General features: G+C 42.9%; 2 protein-coding genes across 6 annotated transcripts in view; one reads left to right on the top strand and one right to left on the bottom strand.

Moving 5' to 3' along the window:
• The window catches only part of cindr (CIN85 and CD2AP related), a 33,916-nt gene extending 16,907 nt beyond the window's left edge, over nucleotides 1-17,009 (top strand). For 2 of the 5 annotated variants that reach the window (XM_075696456.1, XM_075696455.1), the window contains exons 4-13: nucleotides 295-348; nucleotides 2,364-2,445; nucleotides 3,547-3,731; nucleotides 5,342-5,507; nucleotides 7,367-7,789; nucleotides 8,604-8,722; nucleotides 11,506-11,610; nucleotides 11,841-11,937; nucleotides 12,659-12,849; nucleotides 16,611-17,009. In XM_075696456.1, coding sequence (XP_075552571.1) covers nucleotides 295-348; nucleotides 2,364-2,445; nucleotides 3,547-3,731; nucleotides 5,342-5,507; nucleotides 7,367-7,789; nucleotides 8,604-8,722; nucleotides 11,506-11,610; nucleotides 11,841-11,937; nucleotides 12,659-12,849; nucleotides 16,611-16,763 — 1,575 coding nt within the window. In that variant the 3' untranslated portion in view covers nucleotides 16,764-17,009. The remainder of the gene's footprint in view (nucleotides 1-294; nucleotides 349-2,363; nucleotides 2,446-3,546; nucleotides 3,732-5,341; nucleotides 5,508-7,366; nucleotides 7,790-8,603; nucleotides 8,723-11,505; nucleotides 11,611-11,840; nucleotides 11,938-12,658; nucleotides 12,850-16,610) is intronic. The other 3 variants (XM_075696458.1, XM_075696457.1, XM_075696459.1) reach the window with 2 other exon arrangements.
• A 5,751-nt stretch (nucleotides 17,010-22,760) lies between these two features.
• Nucleotides 22,761-26,178, bottom strand: LOC142585586 (COMM domain-containing protein 2). The gene has a single exon (XM_075696461.1). It carries the CDS (start codon nucleotides 25,965-25,967, stop codon nucleotides 25,362-25,364), a length of 606 nt encoding a protein of 201 aa, XP_075552576.1. The 5' UTR covers nucleotides 25,968-26,178; the 3' UTR covers nucleotides 22,761-25,361.
• Nucleotides 26,179-26,328: the final 150 nt, after the last annotated feature.

Here is a 26,328-nt window from a genome sequence, read left to right as displayed (position 1 = left end):
ATAGTTCAAGCAGTATTCACTGAAGCACCTCTTATGTTGCTGTCAGCAATGTTTGTGCATGTTGCTTTGATAAATAAGAATGACTTTTGATAATTCATTTGATACTGAAAGAACTTGGTACATAGGCAGCTGGTTTGGTTTCTATAGACAGGTTGCACCATTCTTGCTTCTTTCCACCTAGCTTCTGCACCTAATCGAAGGAACTGCACTCATTTTCACATAATCAACCCACCACCCTCTGCGTCTTTGGTCATGGACCATAACCTACTGTTGACAAAAATTTCATACTTTCAGATTTTCTTTCAACGAGGGTGCAGGCTTTTCAGAAAAAAATTCAAATCTCTAGAGGTGAATATTAACGCAATTTCTGTTGCATTCCTATATGTGCAGTCAAGGATAAGAGTTTGTGGATCGTAGGTGGCCACTGGAAATCTGAATATCGTTGCAGTCAGGGCATGCAACTTGGCATTGAAAAGTGTACTAAGCTTTCATGTGTAGGAACTGTGGAGAAATTTTTAATGCAAGGCTACCCACTTAGACCACAAAGATATCCTGTTTTACTGGAGTTCCACAAACTTTGTTCTTGACTGTATGCTTTGTGGCTAAATGTTCACTATAGTGCTCAGCCTTTTAAGAAAGGGAGAAGATGCTTTTGTTCACGTAAGACATGCTTGAAGAGCGTGTTCGCATTAGGCTATCGACTGAGTATTACCTCCTTACAGGAGCATGTGCATGCCTGTGAACATAACACATTCACAAGCTCCTTAGTGCTGATATGAGGCGATGCTATTCTAAAATGACCAAATTGCAGGGTGCACGAGGTATTTGAGGATACAGCTATGATCGCCATAGACACTAACATTTTCATTCTGTTTGTCTAGGCGCTTAGATTTATCTTCAACCTACCCCTTTGTCAACTACTTAGCATATTTACTTCAATGTAGCAACTTCAAGTCTGACACAAGAGATGAGACCACATGCAATCCTAGCCACCTTGCACACTGGCCACAGCGAATTGGAGAGCACCAACTTCTCGATTTTAACAAAGTACTGTTTTGTGCGTTAAACGAAGATCAATGCAGACTATCATCTGTGACGAAAAAAAAGAATAAGTGCTTTCAGGGATCAGACGTCATTTGTATGGTCGAGTTTCTCCAGCAGGTGGAGGCCATCATGAGTGAAAAACCTAAAAAGCCAGTGACAGTCATTGTCAAGCAGCGCCTGATGGCATAGTCAACAGTGAGGGTTTCTGTCCACGAGGACATTAAGCGCCACTCCTAAGCAATGGATTTGCTTCCTCCCACAGGGCCTACATGACCTAGTGCTGTGAACTTCTGTGGCCACGTAACTCTCAACTTAGTGTCACTGTTCCCACTATTTTAACCTTCTATGTTGACATGTATGGGGGCGCCATTGAGAAGGAGACTTAGGAGCAGCCATAAAATGCCAAAGCTTGTTATTAAAGGCTGCTATTTTGGAAACACTGGTCAACATCCACGAACATTATCTGGTCCGTACCTAGAGCTGTTATCGAAGCCAAATTCATTAATTGAAATTGAAGCTGGTTTTATTGAACAGTCTTAGGAAAAAGTTGTAAAAGAAACAAAGTAAAAAATTTGGAGTGAATATATATACATGTTTGAAATCTGTCTGAAATAGCCTTGCTGTTCCTCACGTCGTCACAAATACCATGTGCTCCCAGTACGGGCAAAGGGTTCCCATATTGTTTCTTTTCTCCACCACCTCATATTTAGAAATAAATTTTGCAATTTGAATTTCTGTACGAAGATGTCATATCTTGAGGGCCTTATTGTCTCTTGATTTCATTGAACCTAATTTAATTTACCTGACTAAGGCTTGTGTTGAAGCTAGGTGGAGATTCATGGATGAAATGCAACAAACACTGTCTGATTTCAAATGCTACAAAGCAGTAATAGGAGAGGCATGCTTAAGTAAGGGACTCTAAGATGAGAGAGATTTTTTTTTTGAGAAGGGCAGAAAGGAATGCATATGCAAATGCATAGACACAAAATACCGTGGTCAGGTCATCTGTGATTGAGATGTGTCATACAGCATTTTTTCTCTTCTTGCTGAACGACTGCGACTCTGGCAACTGTGTGCATGCTCTTGTGTGTGCGAACTCGAACCGCCTAAAATAGAGTGGTTTGCTTTTCAGAAAGAGCTGTCAATGGGGAGCTCTCGCAGCGACTGTGCTTTCCTGAAACCATATTGTAAGCCTCAGATGATTATTCCCCCTAGCCTTTCATTGTTGCATGTCAAGGCTTGGGTGAATAATCATAGTGTAGAATTGTAGCTAGGCTTGTACTGACTAGTGTGTGTGTGAATGTGGTACATCCTTGCAGGCTCTGGGGCCACTGAAGAAACCTGCGCCCCCCGTGCCATCGGAAACTTCGACAGAAGCCCCAAAGTTGCCTCCAAAGCCGAGTGAGTACTATGTTCACAGCAAAATGGAATATTTTGACTATACTTAACACCCTTCATTTTTGGGTTTATGCATTTTATGAACTCAGAGGGGGGGGGGGGTGCGGTGTAAAAATTAGGTGTTATACTCTGAGATGAAAACTGTAGGAGAAATCAGGTTCTAGTTGTCTGGCAGCCCATAGTTCAAGATTTTTCTGGCAACTTTCACAAAAATATTTACAATAATCGTAGCGGCTGACAAGATGGTAGACAGCGCGCAAAGTCTACAGTGTAGTCTTCTTCTGACCAAGCTGACGTCTTCTTCGTCTGCGTGTCACAATATGATCTCCTTCTGAACACAAAAAATTTTATTCAAGGAAGCGAAATCACTGACAGGAATACATAATGACAGAGAACTGATTTCAAGGTATGTGATAAACTTATGTATACAAGTTTCACTGGAAAGCATTATTTACTTTAAAAAAAAGCTCGCCCCATATTTGGTTGCTGACGTCTTGCCCACTTTATTCACAATGCTCCAGAAATGATCACCGTGATGCTTTAAAAGGTGTCTTTTTTGCTATCAGCATGTTACACTATGATACTGCTACTTACTATCTTGAAGTTATTTCAATGATTGTCAAATGAAGGAATAAGTGTAGAAATAGCTGTAGGTTGGAATTGCCACTTGAGGCTGCCGCTGATCCTCTTAAGTGTTCTTGGTAATTTGTGATATTTAAAAATTGCTGAAAGACGCTAACGTGTCATTTTGCATCTGCCGGCATATTCTATGTGCGCCGCAGAGTGTGTGCAGACTTTTGCTTGCGTCTATGTTGACTTTCTCTGGCTGGGTTCAGCGCATGTTAGCCTGTCTCTATGGCCCAACTCGCACTTGTCCACTGCTCTTTGATCACCGCTGTCCTTTCGACCGGTAGACCTCGTGCGTTCTCATCAATCTTTCCTTGGCAGAACAATGCTTTGTTGGCCGAGTGTATGCCGCACATTTTCCCGAGACTTTCCGTTAGAACATGCTTGCGTTTTTTTTTAGGCAGCTGCAAAGAATGTATGCTCATGAGCTTTGCAGCCCATGCTGCTCTGAGGCTTTTGCGTCTGCTTCTGCTGCAGTACGGGAGCAAGCCAAGGTGCTGTACGCGTATGAGGCACAGAACGACGATGAGCTGACGATCAAGGAAGGGGATGTGATCACGGTGTTGACAAAGGAAGTGGAGGACAAAGGCTGGTGGAAAGGGGAGCTCAATGGCAGAGTCGGCGTGTTCCCGGACAATTTCGTCAAGCTCATAAAGGAGGAGGTGAGCTGGTGGCCCCATCTGCTGCAGTAGACCAGTGGCTATGGTTTTGCGCTGCCATGCTTGAGGTCACAGGTTTGATCCCAGCTGCGGCGGCCGCATTGCGATGGGGGAGGGGGGGATGCAAGAATGCTTGTATGCCGAGCATTGGGCGCATGTTTAAAGAACCCCAGCTGGTCAGAATCGGATCTAGAGCCATGCCATCTGTAGGGTGAGGCCCCATTTGCATAAATTGCAAGCAAGACAATTAGTCCTGTAATACCATATATCAGGTGCTGACCCCTGATGTGTAAATGACAGGATAAAACTGAAAAGTGTGAATGTGAGCTGTAGAAAATCTTTCCTGGGAGACTTCTGATTCGAGTGTTTCTCATCAGCATCTGCTTGAACCTGGCAGACCCTTTTACATTCCAGTTATGACTACCGTATCTCTGTGTGTTAACCCTCACCGAAAATTTATGAAATTTTATAACCCTTAGAGGGTAAAATTTTCCCCAAAAAGTTTGTCCCTTCGAATGAATTTCTTTATTGCAGCTGTAATGTCGTTAAAGCTGCCTATTTTGAGAAATAATTTTTAAGCGAGATTAATGTGGTTGAAAAAAAATGTTTGTGTGTTTGTGCAATGTAGATGATTATTATTCCATATGCATAAATACGCCATTAGTTTACATGCATTATTTTAATCATCAAAATAGCTTTGAAATGGCAATGCACGGCTATCAAGTTGACAGATATTCATTTCTGTTCGAATACTATAAGGGATAACAACAGTTGTTTCAAGTCTACAGAAAGAAACACCAATGCAAGTGGAGGTTCTTAATTTTGAATGATTCTGCCCTAGAACCATGGTTGTTTTGGCATAGCAGCTCCTCGATGAATGCATGAAGCAGATCACTTCTGCAGATTAGTTTCTAGCAAACTGTTTCTTTAAGCTGTCTATGAAATTGCTACTTCAATGTAGGCAAAGCAGTTTATTATTTGGCCACACTCACCATGTTTCTATTTGTGGTGCTGTAGTGTACTACTTTTGGCTCCTTCAGCAAGCACACGCTCTACTACATGTGTGTGATCACACACGGTTCCTTTGTTTCATTACACTGTCATTTCCATGGTGCATTAGATGTGATCACATTTCAGTTGTTTCTCACTTAAAAGCTTCTCATTTTACCTGGCACAGTTGTGGCAGTATTAAATTTATCAACTAACATGCCTTTTTTTTAGCCCTATAAACTTCATGCAACATTTATAGTATTTAACTTTGTTGAGAAATTAAAAATATTGTACATTTGAGGGTAATTTTTCTAAAATATTTGATTTGATTAAAGGATTTCTCTATTTGAAGACCCCTAGTTGGCCAAACTGGAGGTGTGAGAGAGAGACCACATAATTTCGCCTTCAAGTGTGGCTTTATGGCAAGGCAGATATGCAAAACAAGACACCGTTTGGGGCTTCGCTTTCTGCTGCCATTTGTGCCAGTTCAGTTTTTTAAAGAATTGAATGATATATGCATGGGTTATGTTTTTTTTTTAATGGTTAATATAATTGGAGATGTAGATAGTGTGCTCGGGCGGGTCATGTGCACAAAAACAGTTAATGCTTTGTTTGGTGCCCAGGTTCCACAACCTGTAAAACCGGAGCGGCCCGAGAAGCCCCCAGGAGGCAAGATGGTGGGCAAGCCCGACCTGCCTGACAAGCCTGCCTTCCAGGAGTATGGCAACAGCTCGGACCGGCCCGTCTCCAAAGTGCCTCCTTTTAAGCCTTCCGAAATTTCTAAGAAAGGTGCATATGCCATGCGCTCTTTGATCATCTGCGAGGTTGCATTCCTTACCTGCATCTGTGCAGCTCAGAAGAAAGGATTCCGCATTCGAACATTCTTCAAATTTGCATGAGAGACTCGTATACTTGTAAAGCTTGCAGTGAACTTTAAACGCTGTCCGTTGTCATTAATGAAGCAATGTTTAGATATTGTAATGCTGTGTCCTATTTTGTTGAAGGATCAGTACTAATAGCCCCTTTTCCTGATCTGCATGTAGGCTTTCCTGCACTGCACATTTGCCCAGGTAATAGCGGCACCGATCATGGTTCAAATGACAGTGCTAGTTGCACTCGCTGTTGCTTTTTTCTTGCGCTTAGTTTCATCATGAAAGCCATCTCTACATTTTTTGTGGGATTAGACAAGTGAACTTTTTAGTACATATTGATTACCAAGATGACTATGTTGCCATTAGCTTGGTAAACTGCCTCGCGAGAAAGCTAGCTTTACAATTAATGAATCTGGTTCATTGGGACAATAGGCCTTGAATGCGCCTAAGTGTTCTTCATGTGCCATTGTTTGCACTCACCTCCTGCATGTCCTGATGCATCTAAATTTGACATCTCATACCTTGCCTTTGTCTTTCATTATCATAGAAGTTTGTTTGGAGACACATTGAAGTTTTCTCGGGATCTTCATTCCGATAGTTGCCATTATTGAGTGCTTCATAGGACTTCACTTTCACAGGAAGTAAGAGTGTTTGATGCGCTTGCTTTTTATTTTCGTTTACTAAAACATTCAAGTAAGGAGTCCTAGTGCAGAAATGTGCACCTTGCTCCCTTGTATTAATTTTTGACAGTAATTTCTGCTTGAGCATACACTATGTAAGTGAGACCATATGCATAGCATACATTGTAGCAGATTGTTGGGGGTGTCAGAGAGTTTGGCGGATATTTTGCAAATATGTTTTGGTAATAAGACCAGTACGACCACTTATGTTGTGCATGGGTGATCACCTTTCCAATTTGTCCTCGGTTCTGTGCATACAAAATATACAAATGTAAATGTTTGTTTATTCGAAAAACCTGCCATAGTAGTTGTGTAGAAGTTAAACTGAATTTGCCAATATGGTTCTACTGGTCCAGAAGATTTGTTGAACAGAGCTCTGTCTGGAGTCCATTGTGTTAGGTTAGTTCCTGCAGTGACAGATCTCAGCTTCTGTAGACACCATACTGACCTGCCAGAGCAACAACAGCATTAAGTGTTTTGGTATTGTTATGTCGCCTCATAAATATCTGAATGTAGTGTATTTTTTTGGTACCTTTCTTAGAGGGAATTCCAGCTCCTTATGGAGATTTTCTGAGGATATTAATTCTTTTGATTTATTGTATACTATGGCTGTCACCTGAATAATAATGGTGGCGTAGTACTTTGTTATCAAGCAAGGGTCCATTAGTTATGAAGCATTACGTGGTGAGTAGATGTATAGAAGATACGGCACACTTAGTCCATGAGGAATGATATTCATTTATTTTGAAATGTTCATGTTTATGTTGATGGCAAGGTCATTCTAGTCTTTGGATGCACATAGAAAGAAGCTGTGTTAAAATATTTTCCTGGCTTGTGGAGGATAAATGGCCCGCGGTAAGACATATGGCATACTTTTGGGAGGAGGTTGGCTAGTATGAGCATACGAAGAAATATACAAAGGCACTGAGGGGCTAGTCTGCAGCTTTCGATGAGGGTGGGAAGAAGAACCTGGACTTTCAGAACAAAAATTACATATTGAGAAGTACATTTGTGCCACAGTCTCCATACAACAATAGAGATTGGTAGTTTGCTCTTGCTCTAGTGGGTGCTGCTCAACACCCCTCTATCACCACAGCACCATCATCGGCCAGCGCGGCAGTGGTGGAAGAGAAAGGCAAGGCACCCGCCCCTCCCCCCGCTACCTGCTTGGCAGCGGCCAAGAAGCCCTTTGTCCTGCAGTCTCCACCCACCTCGGCAAGCCCCGCCCCCAAGAAGCCCCTGCCCCAGTGGCCTGTCCAGGATGCCGATGTGCCTCCACCCTCGTCCCCGCCCCCTCTGCCACCTTCCAGCCCTACTCCCACTGCTACACCCACTTCCAGCCCCGCCCTGCCCTCAGTTGCACCTCCCTTGTTGGCTGCTAGGAAGACTGAAGGGCAAACAAAAGAGGCTGCGGCGCCTGCCCCTGTGTATGCCCAAGTGAGGCGAATTACGGCCAATGGAGTTGTCAACTCCAAGGAGTCTCAGTCAGCGGCCTCGTCCAGCAAGGAAGAGTACTCTGGTAAACAAAGGTCCTTGCCCTTCTGTTGCTGGTAAATCTGCTCGTGCGCATGAGCTTGTGTGAGGTTCCTTTGTTCTAGGAGCAGCCTCTGTGCATTGTGCACTTCTTTCACCTTTCCTGTAAGTGTTGCTGCTCCGCTTTACTGCTGGTGATTTTTGCTTGCTGTCCAGTGTCATCTGGCGCTTTGGCAAAAGCTTCCTTGAGTGTTAGCCAGCTGTGACAATAGTTGATTGCCTTTTGGACTCTCTCATTATCGAAACTAGCAAGTCTTCTCTAGCTGCTTCTTTCTCTTCTCCTGTGCCTCTAAATCCCTCACCTGTCACACACTCACTTTTCTGTCTTGCTGTTTGTTGCCTGGAGATGCTGCTTTCGCCTGGTATGGGGGTCAATCTGCTAGGCTTCCCACCTGTAGGGCATTCAATGCTGGGTTTATTCGATGGGCTTGGTATTATGCCCTTCAAGGTCTCTCTTATCTCTTTCTTGCCTTGCCCACTTGCATTCTTCAACCCAATTCGAGAAAGGGATCTCACTTTTTTTTGTTGGCATTCTGATTTTTTGTATTTAATGCTCTATGTTATGTTTTCTCAGAGTACTTCATGTTCCAACAAGTATTTCTTCCTGTCTGTTCTGTGGCTGTTTTTGTAGTGGCAAACTTAATGTGCCTCTCGTAACCCTCACAAACTGTTTTGAGAGCACTCAAGGCATACATACGTACTTGTGAGAGCTAACTAAAGCTTAATGTCGAGCAATTGGCTTGGGGACATCTGTTATGTTTAACTGAATGCGCAAGGGGAAAACCTGCTGCACATTTCAGAAGCGACATTTGACAGCATCGAGCCCTCAGAGAACAAGCTGAACCACCCCACTGCCAACCGTGTGCGACCTCCCATGAACAGGAGGCCTCCCTCACATATAACAATCGTCAAGGAAAACGTAAGTGAATGACTGCTGGCTATCCTAGTCATTTTAATACCAGCTCCTGTATTATGTAGTCATGTTGGCCGTAATCCTCAGTCTTTGAGAAAAATACATTGGTTGTGTTGTAAAGCTTCTCTTTGGCCTCACAGACATTACCATGTTGATGCTGTGGAAGTTGTAAAAACCTGCAAAACGTCCTTAACACTTTCCTTTCCATAGGAAAAGCAGCAGTTCCTGGATAGTCTAGTAAATACCTTTTTCCTATCACAGAGCATGCCTGGCACTAAAGGGTATAGCATCAAATCGAAGAGGAAAATAATTATCTTTAAGATGTACTAGTCTCAAACAACATTTTAATATATCCTAACAAATGTTGTACAGAAAATGAAAGTGATACAAACATGTCATTTTTGCTTTACGAGAAGAACTTGTAAAAATTTTCAGAGTATACCTCTTTAATGCAAGGGACCTGTTCAATATTCCGGCAAATGTCAGCTTTCTGCATAAGTAATTTCTTAAAATTGAAAGCAAAATGTTAATCCTAGTGACTAGGCCTAGCGCAAAGCCACGGTAGACTACCAGCCATCTTTTCATAGGAAACTCGACTCCCTGCTTGCTGCAGACAAATAGTCCTGACTGAAGCATGTTAACACCCTGCACATAACTATTACCTTTAAAATACACAGGATATCTTTATATTAGTATGCGCCAGTTCTGAAGTCGTTCAGCAAAGACACCAAAATCCCATTCTGAAATCTTACAAACCAAAGTTGTCTTCCACATCAACGCTGCTTCCAAAGTCCAGAAACTCTGCATGCATCAGAATCAGTAGAAATGCAGTGTTGTCGTGCATGAGCAGCGCGCGTTGCCGGCGCCATCTTGGAAACTATGAGCGCTCATCATGCCAATCATACCCCTTCTTCAGAGACGCTTTAAAAATATCTGTGTGGCAGAAAAAGAAAACGGGAAAGCGAAACTGACTAAATAGTTCCTAAATAACCAAATAGCCAGCGCCAGCTGTGCAAGAGCGCTCAAGAAGCTGTAAAATACAAATTCGCAACCATCTTATATCGGGCTATTGATGGGAATAGGCATGGACAGGAAAGTGTTAAAGGGCCCCTCACTACGTTGGGCATTTCAAACTGACAAGTGTTAAACACAGATCATGCTGTAAAGATTGTGTCTGCAAAGTACCGAACTGCTGGATGGCACAAAAACAGCTGAAATTTCAACAAAAGTCTGTACAGCCTCCCTCTTTAGGGAGCCTTGCCTCCTGCCAGAGAATCAATGTCACATGCATTAATGCTCTACATCAGATGCACTGCCTTTAACATCACCGATTATGGCATGTGACTTCGGTAAATCATGCAATGCAGTACCACAACTGAATGTGTGTGGTGCAACAAAAAACAGGAAGGGAAAAAAAAAAGGAATCTGGGCTCGTGATGCAATTGTGTGGTTTCTTGGCTGCAGTGTGGGAGAAAGCTGGGAAGACAGGAAGCTTGCGAACGCTAAAAGAGTGTGTTTACATTGAAGTAAGGCTCGACTTCTGGCAGCATGGTGACATAATTGGATTAAATGCCCCCCTAGGTGGCACTTCAGGTCTTCCAGTATACAGTTGATTTCCGTTAATTCGATCTCGATTAGACTTTTTGCTTAATTTGACCGCACTGAAAAGCCCTGGCAGGAAACTATACATTGCTATGGAAGGAAAACTCGTTTAGTTCAAAGGCAGAAGCATGCTGCTTGTTTAAGTGGACCCCATTGACCTCAGCCGGTGCCCCCTCATGTGCATAGCAGTTACTAAAACCTTGGAAGAACACAAGAAATTCATCGGCTGACGCCATTGCATTTCTTTTTTAAGGATTTTGTCTGTGCCAACAATAGTGTTGAGGTATTTGTGGGCCACTCACCAACAGCGGCACTTTTAGAAAAATGACAGTCCAATGCTGGGACAGCAACAGCATTTAAACATTTAAGCACGTTTTGCTACATGGTGGTTTATTTGTGCTTTAAGAGAAAGTAGCCAAAAAACATTACAAACTACTTCAAGCAATAAAAAAAGGTTTGAATTCTTTCATTTTTCCGTGATTTCTTCATTCGACCTTTTGAATAATTCGACGAAATCGTGTGGTCCCACAAGGGTCGAATTAATGGCAGTTGACTGTATAACCAAAGTTGTGGTGTTGTGCATTCTGCATTGAATAATTTACTGAATTCACATGCCATTATTGGGGATGTTGCATGTAATGCATCTTGCATAGAGGCATTTATGCACTTAACCTTGATTCTCCGGCAGGAAGTGGGGCTCCCTTGCCAAGAAGGGTGCACATTCTTTTGTTTGAAATTTAGATTCAATATTTTGCAGACAGGATAAACACCGCGTGATCAAGGCATCATACTTGTCTGTCTGCAATGCCATAACCTGCTGAGGGGGCCCTTCCTTTAACAATTACCATATTATTCATATTTAATTATTTAAAATTCAAGAAGCCCAATTTAAAAGCTGGTTTATTTCCCCTATGCTTTTCCTGTGTTCGTTGTCTGATGGCTTCGTATGGTTGGTATGAAATATCAAGCTCCTCAGTTCCCACGACTCATCTCACATTTAGCACCAGCGGGTTTTCTTGGCAGCATGGAGACTTTATTTATATTTGTATGTTATGCTTTCAGTGCATTCTTTCATTCTGGTGCTCATAAAGAGAAGCAGAGGGATGTTGAAATTAAGAAGCTTTGAATGACGGTGCCTTGCATGCGGCACTTCATGGTTTCCTCTGCTCTCCCATTTCTCTCTGCAGGGCAATGAACCAAGTGAGCAGCAGCCAGCTTGGATGAAGGATCTTGGAAAGAGGCACCAGGCCAAATTCTCTAGTCAGCCTACATTTGAGGGCAAGGACACAAAGGTGACCATCTTTGAGTTTAATTTGCATTGCCTATGTGTCCCATGCAGACATGGTTGCAGTTGAGTAAAAAAAAAAAAAAAAAATTTGAGGGTTCTATTTTTCACATGTGATGAGCCAAGTCCCAATGGAGAGCCAGCAGTTCAGTGCCTTTTTCTTTGAAAATCCAACAAATGCCAACTTCTTCCCGAAGTACGGTACTGTATAAGCAAGTTTGCAACATTTGTCTCCAGATTGCCAGCAGCCCAGAGAAGGAGCTCCCGAGTAGAATGTACCCTCAAAAATCGCCACCATCTGCGCACAAGCCCTTGGCTGGTTCCGTCAGAGAAGGTGGGCCAGCGTGCTTTTTATTTCATTGTTCTTGCATTGAGGTTCAACTGCATGTGTTTGTGCATGCGTACATCTGTGGGCATTATACTAATGACAACCAATATACATGGACTTCACTTCTGTAATTCGGTTTGTTGTTAAAGTAAACATTACATCAGCAGCAGCAGCAGCCTGGTTACGCCCACTGCAGGGCAAAGGCCTCTCTTATACTTCTCTAACTACTCAAATCATGTACTAATTGTGGCCATGTTTGAACTTTTAGCCAGTGAGAGCAGTCCAATTAAAAAAAAGGGGGCTTCTCTTATAAATTTAGCCAACACACATTAATACGGAGAAGGGTGTGTTGGCAAAGTTTTGCACTTAGCTAAATTTCAACCAGTGCAATAAATCTAGAGTGAAAGTTGGAAGGGAAAGTATGTATTGGCATTCATAAACAAGCCCTTGAGAGAGAGGGACATTTTTTAAAGAATGCTGGAGATGTTTGCCTGACCGTACACCTGGCATGATTCTCCAGATGAGATTGAGGACTTGTGAAATGGTCCACTCAAACACAGTATGCATGCACAACCTGCACAAGTAACAAGCATAACATTGGGTGTGAGGAGGGAGTTAGGGGAATGGAATGTAAGACTTGCAAACCGATGCTACAAGGCCGATGTGTGCCCACACATTGGTCATCATTAGCAGAGACTCTTATTTTGGTGCCGACATTGCTGTGCAGAATCAGCTGTGCTGTCCCGGAGCCCAGTTGCCAAGGAAGCTCCGGCAGTGACAGCAGCACCTGTAATTCTGCGAAACCAGAAGGGCCTGTGTTCAGCTGAAGGTGATGTTGTACAGGAGCTCAAGAATGAGCTAAAATTGCTTCGCGAGAATTGCGTGCCCAAGGAGGAGCTCACTAGCCTCCAGCACCAGGTGGGTGTTCTAGTCTTCTGCTTGGCATGATCTGCTAGCTAGTGACACTGTAAATATTTAGTATAGTAAGCTCACTTGAAATACAATCTGCTCATGTAAGAAATTTTTTCTTCTATTGAAGACAGCAGATCCTGATGCTTTCACACATTGTGCGAGCATACTTAGATGTGTCTGCTTGAAAATAAACTGGAAGAAAAACGAGGCTGGGTACAAGCTTCATCAGCTATTACGTAGCATGCTCCTTAGCAGAAATTGATAACATGGAAGGTACTTACTAAAATGCGTTAACTCTGTGTCGTCTGGTAGCTTCGTCGACATTCTAGGTGTGCCCCGGTGTTATTTGCGGAATGTTCGAAAACTTTGAAGGTCAACATGGTAGATAGTCTGTTAGCTGACAGCAGCACACTCATCCTTTCCATGTTGTATAGCAGATATTTTGCATGGGATGGTGCAACCGCGCTTCATTTCTTATCTATATAAATGCAAAAAGCATGCATTTGAAATCGAGACTTGTCAGGGCTCATCGCATGCATGGGTTTCTTAAATTGTGAAAACCATTATGAAGCGGTCGATTGTCAGCGCACTTGTTCTTACTTGTTCTTATTGCCCTAGCATGGAAATGGGTAACGGTGTGGTCAACTATGGTTTAAAGTGTAACTGATGAAAGCCTTTGTGGGTTTGAAATAAGTTGCAAGTAAGAGTTGCAGTGATGAACATGCATAGTGTCCTAATAAGCATGCAGAGTGTGGCAGCTGCTATGACACAAAAATCACGTCTTGGTAAAAACGGAATCAAGTCATTGTGTGGTCCCAATGCTCTTGTTAACAAAAGACACAGCACACGACTATGCCAGCATACAAAAAAAAATGACATATTGTTCCAGCTGTACCAGCATTTCAGCTAGCCAAAATACAAATAATAATTCCTTGATAGAACATGCTGAGGAATTAAGGAAGTTCAACTCACCACACAAATGAATGTTCGCCCAGCACCAATGCCCAAGTCACTTCTGGATGCTATCTTATGAATAGATCCTGTTCGCTCGTGCCACTTTCACTTTCTGAAGCCGAATGGGGAGCACTCCACAGGTTAGTCTTGCAGCGTGCACAGTCAGCGCACATAACCATCCTGCAGCTGAAGAACAGGAAGCTGGATACATGACAACAGATTCCACAAAACACTGCTTCAATTCATACACAACACAGGCCTCACAGCACACATATAATACACATATACGCACCAAGAATTATGCCTTAAGGGCAAGTCTTTATCGCAATAAAAATTGGCAGAGGCTTAGCTAGGCTAAGCTTAGTAGATTGCGAAAGCAATCTTCTGTTCAGGTTGTAGAGTTCCATGCTGCTCATCGAACGTGTAGATGCAGTCTCGTCGCCATTTAAAGCATCCATAAGGCTTGCTGTCGAACGATCAGGTGTCGCCAAAGTCTCGTCAGCATTGAGAGCATGCATGATACTTGTAGATGGAGCCAGATCAAGAGATGTTGAACGCATTCGCCTGGCTGCATAATATGCACGCCGTTTAGCTAAACGTTGTTCCTGCTCTTCATCCATTTCTTCCACACGCTGCTGCTTCTTAGCTGTAGCACATCGTTGCAGCTTCACCTTATACACATCATCCGACATACAGTGGAGGATTCGCTGGGACGACTGCGACGAGCTAAGTTGGGGGGGCCGCTTTTCCACAGCTGGCATGACGTCACGTAGAGCGAGCGCCTCCCCCACGGCAGCGGCGTGTGGAGGATTCGCTGGGACGATCGCGACGAGCCGATTTGGGGCCCCGCTTTTCCACAGCTGGTATGACGTTACACATAGGTCACGCTAAAGGTCAATGGTGGATTCTCCGGGACGACGGCCAAGAGTGGAAACCTCGAGCAGCATTGCTTTCGAAAAAAAAAAAAAAGGAAGCAAGTTCCATGCATGTCCAAGTTGTTCATTCTGTCATGGGACGTTAACATTGAGAGGCTTGCACAGTCTCTCATCGCAACTGCGTAACTACGACACCCGACTCCCACCATCACGTGTATGTCATGTGGGGAAACCAAACGTCAGGAGATGTGAGTCGTTGAAGGAAGAGGAATGTCAGGGGACATGATAGGGGTAGTCGAGCATCCCTACTATTAGGCACAGAACTGACTTACCTTGTATACAGAAATACCACGACTAGCTGCACTGTGGCATACTCATAGATACAAGAGTACAGTTTTGAAAATCCTGTGTGGAAGAGCGTAGAAATGGAACAAAGGAACTGGACAATGCAAAGTACTGACTAACACTTTATCTTTATTGAGCATATGTTGCCTGAAAAGTTGCAACAAAGAATGAAGCAAAGTCTAGAACTGCAAAGAGCCCTGTTAACTCTTTGAGGGGCAATTTTTTTTAGCCCCCCCTCTTCGGGTCAACTTTTTTATTGCAAATTTAATATTTTCCGAGTGACCTATATAAAAAAACATTTGCCACAATTTTTTTAGTAACCATAAAGTGGCAAAAAATGTTTTCTGCAGGTAAACATGCATTATATTCATTCATTCATTTAATAATAGCCTTTATATTCTATTAGAGGAGTGGAAAGAACATAAGTCTACATGGGCATAAGTTAAACAACCGCATCCGACTATTCATGAATATGGATGGGCTTGCATAGGTATTTGATAAAAATAAGATTGTAGATACACTGGAATAGATATATTCCAATTCAGCACTTGGGCAGTAGTCGGTATTTAAGGAATTGCCGCTCGACTCTCTTGCAGAAGAGCATTCAGCGCGCATGTCCAAAACGTAATTGAACTGTGTATGTGAGCGCACACACTCTATGGTTGTGCGGCCACAACCATCAGAAGGGGCGCTCAGGCTCTTCTAACCGCCCATGCCTACTCAGACGCCGAAAATTTAAGAATTGATAAATCGTGGAGATATTCAATCTCCTTGTCAATCGAGGCAATCGAAGGTGCGCTGACACATGACAATCTCATGCAGTGCATAGAAAAACCTTCATAGACCTCGTGCGCTCACAAGTAGTTGTGCAGAACACGTCCTACGTCGCCTTTGTTGTCCTAGTTTTACTTCACTCTGCTTTTTAGCTTTGAGTGCATTTCTTTCCTTTGTCCTGTTTGTGATTTCTTAAACTTACAATGGAATAAGATGTAAAAGCGAATAGCCCATACTTTAACGATTCATGATTTTCCTAAGACATAGGCATTCATTGTATATAGGCTGAATACTTGAGGCAAATGCAGACTGTATCCCAAGTTAGCGTGTTTTCTAAGCACAATATTCAAGGGGGGAAATAAAATTGTCGCTACCAAGGCATCGATTCCCAAATGGAGAAGAGCAGTGGATACTTCTTTGTATGACTACCCCATTTCCAACCTATATTCTTGGATGAATGGAGAAGTTGTCAGGAAGTGCAACTTTGCAACTTCTGCAATGAGCTGTACAGTTGTGGACAAATGAATTACAAACAAGTTATGGTCAGCTAGATCACAGTCTTCCATTTATGCTTTTGCCAATATGTCTAATATGCACACAGATTCAGTTTGTGCGCTTAATGTGAAGCCTGTACTATCTTTAGTGGCCAGGTATGCAGCGACCCGAGATCTTGCTCTCGAGTTTGTGTTCACATTTTATTCATCCTTGATAGTACATACACGAGTGGCCCACAGCCCACAAGACTCATGTTTGAGAGCCTTGCATAGACCAACAACCACCTCTTTCCTTCTCTGATACAGCATTGGTAAACTTTTGCAGATCAATTCTCTGAAAGAAACCGTGGAGTCCAACCGGAACCAGTACAGCAAGCTGGTGCGCGACCTCATGGCTGAAATTGACGAGGAGAAGAAGCTGCGCATGACCCTTCAGGTGGAGATCGACCGCCTCAAAAAGCTGACCCTGACTGTCTGACCCAGTGCTGCTGTCTGACCAGGTTACGCGGTCGCACCAGACTTGTGCAACCTTCCCGTCTGAAGGCAGAGAGGCCCCGGCACGCCGGCCACCCTCCAGCCAACTTGTCGACTCAGCATTGCAAGACCAGTGTAGCCCTCTCCCTTCAGAATCTCGGAAGTGCATAAGTATTTGAATGAGGGTGTATACAGGCTGCTCCAGGCCATGTAAATTTTTTAAGTATTAAATTTTACCAATGAGTGCGTATTTATAAATTGAGATTGTGTCAAGCTATAAAATGCTGGCATCAATGGCCAAGCACTGTAGTAGTGTTTTAGTACGTAGAGAGTTCCATTTTTTTTCTTTTTTTCGTATTGTGGTGTAACAACTGTAAAGGAAATTATGGCATTGGTGCTTGGTACAGTCGGCGATGGTTTTGAAAGGTACTTTAGCCTTAATTTGAGTCTTGGTGCATGTTTAGGAGGCATAAAATGTGTTAGAAGGGTGTCTTGCATTCTCAAGGCATCAGCCATGCTCTTACTGCGATGGTGATTAACATTCGTTATGCGGAGCTTTCCTTTTAGTCAAGATATCAGGGGCCAAAAACAATGCTGTCTGCGATGCGAAAAGGTATCGCTGAGTAGGCTTGATAGCAGAAGTGGCTGTCCGATAAGTAGATCACCGTGCAGCTAAGCACTGGCCTATTTAACATCCAATAACGAAAGTTTGCCGCTGCAGTACGATCGCATTTTGCAAGAGAATTGAGAAATGTGTAAATGGTTTCCTGCACTAAAATAACTTGCATTTGTGTACTCGTAACAGTACCATACTACCATTGCCAATTTTGTGCCATTTAACAATAATACGACTACTACCATAACTACTGCAACCAGCATTGTCATCGCATCTCGGTTCTGGTGAGCCCTGCTGCATAATATTTGCTCTGGTGATGTGATTTATGCGAGATTTCAGTGGGGCTTGCTGTGCATGCAGCATGGATGGAGGGACTTAAGGTGCGATCATGGCTTGCGTGTGAGCTTTGCCACATTAACAAGGCTTAAGGAATACAAAACTAAGTCCTCACTTGCTCTATCTCAAGACTTTCATTTACTTCTGTTATGGATAGTACAGCTGGGAAATTCCGAAATCACAAAAGACTGACGCTTTTAAAGTGGTCAGAAGTTTACGTTCAAGTGACAAGTTTATTGATAACAAAGTATGTTCTTTTGTCGGCTTAAAACACTAGTTTCAAGCAAGCTGGCCTTGGATGTGAGTGCAGTGGTCTCATCTGTTGTATTTCCAAGCAGTGAGTTATGCTGACACCCCCCCCCCCCCTTTCTTTAAGCATAACTGATAATCATTTTTCTTATGTGCTACACAATTTGCTTATTCTTATGCTGCTTGGGCTTTCCTTCTTCTTTTGTTCACCCCTTTGAATTCCCGTGTATGCGGTGATATTGCTCGTGGCAATATTCACCTAAGGGAACCATCTGCTTTTTCCTTGTGTAAGAGTTGGTTCAGTTCACTTTTGTTAGCTGTAGGTTTAAGGGTTGAGAGTAGGTGGGACTATGTGTAATCGTTCTGTCTTGAAGTTTGCTTTTTTCTGTCATCTTGTTCAAGATACTTTATGACCACTGGTCTGGTTTGGATGTGACACCTATAATCGGTGAGAACCCAGGAATTCAGTGCTAAATAAAACAATGTCCAATTCAAAGTAGCTGGTTCAGAAACTGTTCGTAGTAGCTGGAACTTGGCTCTGAGTGTGATTGTTACATGTGGGCTTGACTGTACATGCGCCAGCCTATTAAGTTTGCTCATTTCTGTGATGTCATGGCAGAGGCCAAACTTTCACAATCAGTCTCTTGAGAACTGTGTTGCTGAGTGTGAATACACAAAGGCTATATGCATTGCGGATTTGTTAGTAAAGCCGGTACTGAATTCTTCGGCTGTCACCAGGTATAGGCAGCAATCTAAATTGCTCATTCTATTAAACATTGTCTTATTACCTTACTGTGATGTATAGGTAATGTGATTTGTGGCCTGTGAAAGATTTCTCGAGTGAGTGTAAAATAGTTCGTTCTGAGCTTGCAGTGGGTCTGGTGCACGAATGTGTGAATGTGTGGAGCCGATTACTCTGACGAGGTTGCAGGCAATGTTGGTTTTGCTGTATTGTGTATTTCACTGGAGATAAGCCACCTTTCCGAATACAGTTAGCACCAACCATCTTGCGTGGGTGTGTACTGTAATCGGCTCAAATATCATGCACAAAGTATCTCATCTTTCTTAATATGTGTGATTCATCATAACACCTGTATATACTGAATGTTCATTTTCATTTGTGTTCTTAATGGGTTGTAAAAGCTGCAGATTAGTATACTGGCAGCAGTGTTCTGTCAATTCTTTTCCATATTTCTTGGCTCTTCTGGCACCTGTTTTGCGATAGAAACTGTCAGTTTAGTGCTTTGGTTTTGTAATCTTTTCTCACGGATAAGCAATATAGTCCCATACATTGCTGTAAATCCTCTCATTTTCATTGTATCTTAGCCTGGCATTGTCAGACAGGACATGAAGCTATCAATCTTGTCATAACGAATCTATGATGGTGAACATTTTCATAGGAAACATTTGTTACGCTCATTGAGATGCTACCTAATTTCAATGTTATCTATTTTCTCTGTGATTTGAAATTCTCAATATTTCTGCATGCAGTCTGGTGTTAGGTCTTAGAGTTGCTTGATTTCTTTTTTTCCACCATGACTTGGGGTCTCATACATACCCTCAGTAAATTTTCTAGTTCATGAGTCTAAAAGTTTATCTTTCGGTTGATGTAGCAAGTTTTATTATTTCTTGGTGGGCTTGTACAAAACTGTGGTGTCAAGTCCACAGTTAGACTCGCTGGGGGCTGTAGAGCAGCCAGGGTTTAAACAACCTGGATTGTGGATTTATTGAACAGAGATAAATTTCACATCAAGATGGCTCTTTGAGGAAAGGCGTACATAATGTCACATGTAGACTTCATGCAATTCTTGACTGCACATCCCATGACAGACCAGTTTCGGCCTGCCAGTTCGTGCAAATCATCTTGCATTTTTTCGAAGTGCTCTTTTTTTATAAAGCACCAGGACTAAAAATGCGGAGGAGGCTTGCTTTGTGGCCTGAGCCGCTTCCCCTTTTGTATAACCAATTTAATTGCATACATACCGTCATTTTACATGGCCTGTTTATGGCTTTGGAACGAGTTTTTCACAGAAGTGCATGTTTTGGGACTTCTCACTGAATTTTTCAAGTCTCCTTACTCGGTAACCCTAGCTTGATGTCTCGAGAAAATTTCATTTCTGTGAGTGAGTGTAATGTGATTTTTTTTTTTCCTTATGGAATTTATGCAACGACTTGTACTACCACTTTTGTGTGCCTGGCCAGGTCCCTGTTCTGAACAGCATGTGTTACTCATTGCTGGAATGATCCTCAACTTTGTATTGTTAATCTCACATTGTGGTTATTGGATATCCAGCCATCACTGACGTGAGCATAACTTTGCGACAGTAGACATACGGCGTTTACTGCACTTTCGGAAATGAGTGTGATTGCAACTCTCACTCCACATGGAAGCAGCGACAAAAGCCTATACACATAGCCTTATGTCCAGTACTTGGGTGGAAGGCACAATGGCCACCACCTCAACTATTTTATGCCACAGGGTCATGTGCTGGCCATCTTGCCTTAAAGAAGAAATTTCCTCGCGCATACTGAATGTTTTTCAACCTATGATTTCTTGGTCAATCATCACAGGCCAGGCAAACTGCCAATGATTGCTGTATGGATGGCAACTGATAAACCAAGCAGTTTTTGTTTGTTCAAGTGCTACTGCCCTAGCAAATGATGAATCGAAAGTAGCAACAGTATTTATTTCACTATCGCATACACACATAGAGTCAGGGAGGATTGTGGGATTTCATAAAATTTTGAAATAGAGTAGTTTGCGACTGCAGACAGTAAAACTGTGCAGCACTATGTTTGCGTATATTAGTAAAGGTTGGAAATCCAACTACCAGGCTTGCAGAAACTGTCAGCCTATTCTATGATCCCGCAGCCCATATACTTATGATACCTACCGTGAACAATGGCGCAATGCTTTTTGCACCATGTTCACAGCGCTGCCAGAATTATAGCTGTGTCACTGGCGCTCTGTGGAGTGTGAGCTGCACATTTGCATGTTTTGCTGATTATTGTTTGCCATGTGTACATCTCGCAGCTGTTATCTTAGGAACACACCTCTGGTGCTCTCAGTATGACGGAGTGACGCTGTGCAGTTTGGCAGCGTTGGTCACCGAACTTGTGCGCAGTTTCCAAGATAATGCCAGCGACTCGCAAGGTTTCATGCATCGAGGTAGCTCCTAACGGTTTTGCAGTCTGTGCACCCACAATGACAGCAACGCAGGTTGCATACTGGGAATAGGAGCTATTGCACCGAGAATTCTTTAACTTACTCTAAGTAAGTAAGGCCCGTGAAAAAAATTTTTTAACCTGCGTCTTTACAATTTCTAGAGCAGGTAGCCATCTCCAGGGTCATCATGCAATGTATTCGTGCATATAGTACTTCTTTCTTTTGAGTGTAGCATTTTGAATCAGGCTTTCATGTGCAAAATGCACATGAAATCTTGCCTTGGCCAAGAAAAGGCACTTGCTCCAGTTACCATAGAGACTCGTATAAGGGTCACACCCTCAGCTTGGCGGCCCAAAATTTGTAAGAAGAAAATTTCCATCGAAGAAGCAATCACGTTCAATGCCCCAATGCCGCATATATGCATCGGTTGAATTTTCGAATTCTGTGCACTTACACTTCCAGCCTACTACACGGCTAGAGTTACACGCTGACCTCTGATACCATGGAACATTTGAGGATCCATGGTTGCAGTAGTCACTGGCTGCACCGACACCATTTTGACCAAAATGTTAGTACGCTGTGGGGAGCGTACAGTTTGATTTATTGACCACAGTTGTTGTGGCATACTCTGGCGAACTTGGCTACTGTGCTGGGAATTGTGTATTACAAGGATCGGAGTATTGGGTCATCTTTGTCAAGAGCTAGTGAATCGAATCTTCAAAGAGTCAGCTGCCAACAAGCTTTCACATATTTTGTGGAGGCTGTGACATAAAAATGGTATATCCATAGATTTTTTGTGATCTTAACATTCCGGATATAACTGTACAAATGAAAAGTTTCTTAACACATTGGTGTGGATAAATGGGGGGGTTGTTGGTCATTGTCTCTTTATGTTGTTTAAGAAAGTAATGAAAACATCCTTCACATTGTTCTCCCGTGTGAGCTGACTGATATAAATGAGGTGTTATTAAATGTTCCTGTACTTGAATAGTCTAGTGAGTGCTTCAGGAGATAGCAAATTTCTTGTGCATCTTGTTATCTGCTGAGCTAGCTTATCTATATACAAAAGTACATATCCTTTTGCAGCCAGTGTGTGGCGCTTGAGTCTCTTCTACCTGCGACTGTTTTCTACAATGTTTGTAGGTAATGTGCAAGTTTCAAATGCTGAAAAATGTAATGTGGCTTTTACGAGGCAAGCAGAAAGCAAGTTCAATAACTTCTTTTATATTGTTTCAAACCACCAACCAGTGTGAAATTTATGTATCTGAAAGATGTATTCATCTTAAGTAGTCGCATTATGCAAAAAAGTGAGGCGTGCAGACAGGACACAAGAGTAGAGAAGTGGACAACACGAACGCCAGTCGGCGTTCTAAGTGTGTTGTCCACTTCTCTACTCTTGTGTCCTGTCTGCACGCCTCACTTCTTTTTTGCGTAATGAATCCTTACCAACTAGCTCAGCTTTCTGTCGTTCTAAGTAGTCGCTTTGCATCATTTTTACCGTAAGAGCTTTAGATTTGGCACAAATGCACCACTGCAAAACCACCGTTCCAGGTTGCAGTGCTGACCGATGACTCATTTTTATCACTGATTCTCTTCTGGTGAACTGGACTCAAGATAACTTTTTTTTGGCCGAGTGCGCTGTACTGTAGAATACCACCTTGAAGTCATACTTTTTTACCCTCAACTTCTTTGATGTGCTTGCTTTCCGTGGGTAATCATGTTAAGAAAAACAAATTAATGTAAGCAGAGCAGTGATGTACCTTAGAGCGACACTAGAGAGAACAATGAGCTGTACCAGTAAGTTACGCTTCTGCTATACCAAAAAAGCCACTCGTACGATGAGATGAAGCTTTATAAGCCAGAAAAAAAATATAAAAAACAAAACTGTTGTCAATGCCATCTTGAAGGTCCTGCGTGAGCTCACCGTGGATTTCAACAGTATCGACTCGGGCCTAGTTAAGTGTTCTTAACATGGACTACATTGTATTCTAAAGCAGCCAAAAACTTAGCAAGTTTCAACAACTAGCTGTGCCGCAATATACTTGGAAATTTGCGACATCATTCGACATCTCGGTGCTGGGGTTACAGTGCGTAGTCCTCCTCTTACCTTAAAATGAATGAAAATAGAGCTTTAAAAGAACATTTTAATCAGTCCAAAGGAATTTAGTGTTTCTATTCGGTGCCACTTTAAGAACTATTGTTCTGCACCTCTAAATGTCTTTTACTGGCGCTTGAGAATTGTATTTGATAGCATTTTGAATTGTATGTCCGACTCGGTAGTATGGTGCACTCACTCTTGAATTCTTCGGAAGATATTTCCGTATTTTCTTATTCTTGAATAGGAGCTGAGCAAGTTGCATTTGTCATGGGCACACCCATACTTGAGAGCATGGCATGAGTTCCATGGTACTTAATAAAATGAAGATGTTCCTACATTCCACTTTGCAGAGATAGGTTTCTTAATTACCAGGTGCTAGGAGAAACATGGTGGAGAAACAAGAGAAAAAAAGGGGGGGCCCCTAATGCTGCTGTAACTCAAAAGGGCATCCTATCATGGGGCACAACATTTGTGTGCTAAATAAATATATTGCCAGTGACTTAGGTACCTTGACTTACGTTGTTAGATAGTTATTGTAAGATTTGTGATGCAATTTAGCAATAAAGCTGTGGGTACTGGTCTAGTTGACGTGTAGAGCCGTGAAACATTTATGCCATACACTGACTTGTGTGTTGCATCGTGTGTGAAATGTGTGTGCGCTAGCTTTGGTTTCGAGTACCAATCCTTTATAATTGGGTGTGCACTTGGCTGCACTAATCTGTGTCCCCTTGTACTATAGTGTTTGTGTATTGCTAATGTATTGACTTGTATGTCCGGCACATGACAAGAGCGGTCAACACAGAGTAACAGTATTGCTGAAAAGCAAACTTTTTTTCTAATTTTTGTCAGGTGCTGTAGATAGGCACAAGCAGTGGTGTTCTTCACTGATGTCAAATTATTTCATCATTCCAGCTAGCGAAGGGCTGTGACCCATTTGTCAGGCCGTCTGCTTTTCCTTTAAGCCCTGCTCTTTTGCATAGCCTTTGTGAGACCGGTTTTTGTTTTAAAAATCAGTGCTGTTCATTATAATGAATTGTATAGCTTGGTGTGTGTAAGATATGTGCCTAAAGAATTTCTTCCTCTGCTCCATAAAGTGTACGACAGTGCTGCCATGAACTGAAGTCGACAGTGTTCTTCAGTAATGCTCGTTGGCGATTACTGCTGTAAAGAGCTGCTTGAGAAATATCACTACTTTAGTGCCTTTGAGTAAACAATTAGCGTGGTTAATGAAATAGCTTGGGAATCGCCGAGGAGCTTCATTGAAGCATGGCGTCAACTTCAGTCGAGGGCAGAGCAGTCCTTTACTTTCTGGAGTTGAGGCGAAGTGACAAGGACTTTTTCCGTGATGGCGTTTGTTTGCTTGTAGTGATGTAATATGCTGTGGCACATCAAGGCCTAAACAGCAGCTGCTTGCTTCACTCCTTGGAAACGCGGCTTCTACATAGTCCAGTGAATTGCTGCACGAAATTTTGAAGCCTTAGAACTGATTGTGCATTGCACGCCTTTTATGTGGCTACAGTACTGTTTTAGTTGCGTATTTCCCAACACTGCAAGGAAAATAAAAGCAGGGCACTCCCCCCCTCCCCCCTTTTTTTTGTCACAAGAATGCGTACACACTGTGACAATCCTCTGAGCTCAGTATGTATGTAATATAATAGATTTATATATGATAAAGAGAAGATATGTAGGTGACCTGAATGTGTAGCCCTTTCGTACAAATAAATGGTATAACCACTGAATGAAACTAGCCTCTGTCGGTTTTGTTTGGCCCATCCTGCATGCTTGCCATTTGCAGATAGCCTGGTCATCCTTGGGCTATTGCTTTGGCAGTAATGCTTGAATGCACTGACGTTTGCTTTCTTACCATTTTTTCTTATTTGTTTTTGCTTTAGTGGCAGTGAGTGTAGTTTATGCAGATACAAAGCACTCGAAAACACCCCCAGTAATGTGAAGGAACGCCTTTATGGTGCACCTATCAAGCAACACGGTAAGCAATATTTTTGTTTGCATCGTAGTATCGCACCGCAGCAAATGGTGCAGGTTTGTATTACATTGTTCTTGTTGCGCGCGAAACGCTTCAGTACAACACGGGTAAGACAAAGATCCGGATGTCGAGTGCCGTTATTGCGTTCAATTATCACTTGACGTGCTTCGCTATTCTTCGCATGTGAAGAGACTTTGCACTCTGTAGCGCTTCCTCCAGCGATTCGGTCATGTGCAACAGGTTCAAAGGGTCCGTCTGCAACACCACTTCTTTGGTTTCGCTGCCATCTCCTTGCTTGAGATGAAACTTGAAGGTAACGAGAGGCGTCACGTGCGACTTCAGACAGCGACTGGCGACCTCGGCCTCCAGTCTCCATTGGAGATGCGAGAAGCTCCAGCAGGGAATGGACTTCTCAGACAGCAGCTTGCGCACGTTCCTCTCGTTATCGACGTGGTGTTTCACGAGCTCTTCGCACACAGACTCGGGAAAGCTCAGCAGCAATAGCGATTCTCGTAAGTGTTGTTCGCCGAGCTTCAGCTTCGCGGCCTGGCTGAGAAGGTGGGAAAGCCCCTCGACGGCACCCTGAACGACGTCGTCGTCGACTTGGAGCTTCTGCGCGGCAGAGTGGTACACTTTGGGGTTCACTCCGCGAACGAGGAACTCGTTGGCGATCTTGCAGAACTCCTTTGCCACCGGCTCGTCGACGCTGCTGATAAACTGGAGGTGCTGTTTGTGTTCGTCGTCGAGTATGAGCAACATGATGATGTCTGCTGGGTTCACCTGGCGCTGATCACGGCCACACGTAGCAAAAATATTCGTTGAGACGCACGACTAACAAGGGGTGATGCACGCGTTTGAGTTTCCTTCCATGAACTGCATGTAACAGATGAAACGCCCACAAACCACAGCACGAAGCGACGAAGCTGCGCATAAAAAAAACCTATTCACATGGTAGCCAACAGGCTGCTGATACGTCGCGCTACTTGAACCTGCTTGAACCATTGCACATGCCATTGCAATGGTTGAGCCAGCAGACCTGGATTTCGTGATTTCAGGAATTGTACCGTCTTTGTACTTATTAAGAATTTTGTTTTAAGGTAACACAAGGATAACTTTTTCA

Source organism: Dermacentor variabilis, chromosome 6, assembly GCF_050947875.1.
Source record: "Dermacentor variabilis isolate Ectoservices chromosome 6, ASM5094787v1, whole genome shotgun sequence".
NCBI lineage: Eukaryota > Metazoa > Arthropoda > Arachnida > Ixodida > Ixodidae > Dermacentor > Dermacentor variabilis.
Note: the sequence above shows the minus strand (reverse complement) of the source record. Positions and strands in the feature narration are given on the sequence as shown.

Excerpts from the sequence above, each read along its gene's own strand:
- LOC142585586 (XM_075696461.1), bottom strand. The coding sequence starts at position 25,967 with ATGTTGCTCATACTCGACGACGAACACAAACAGCACCTCCAGTTTATC.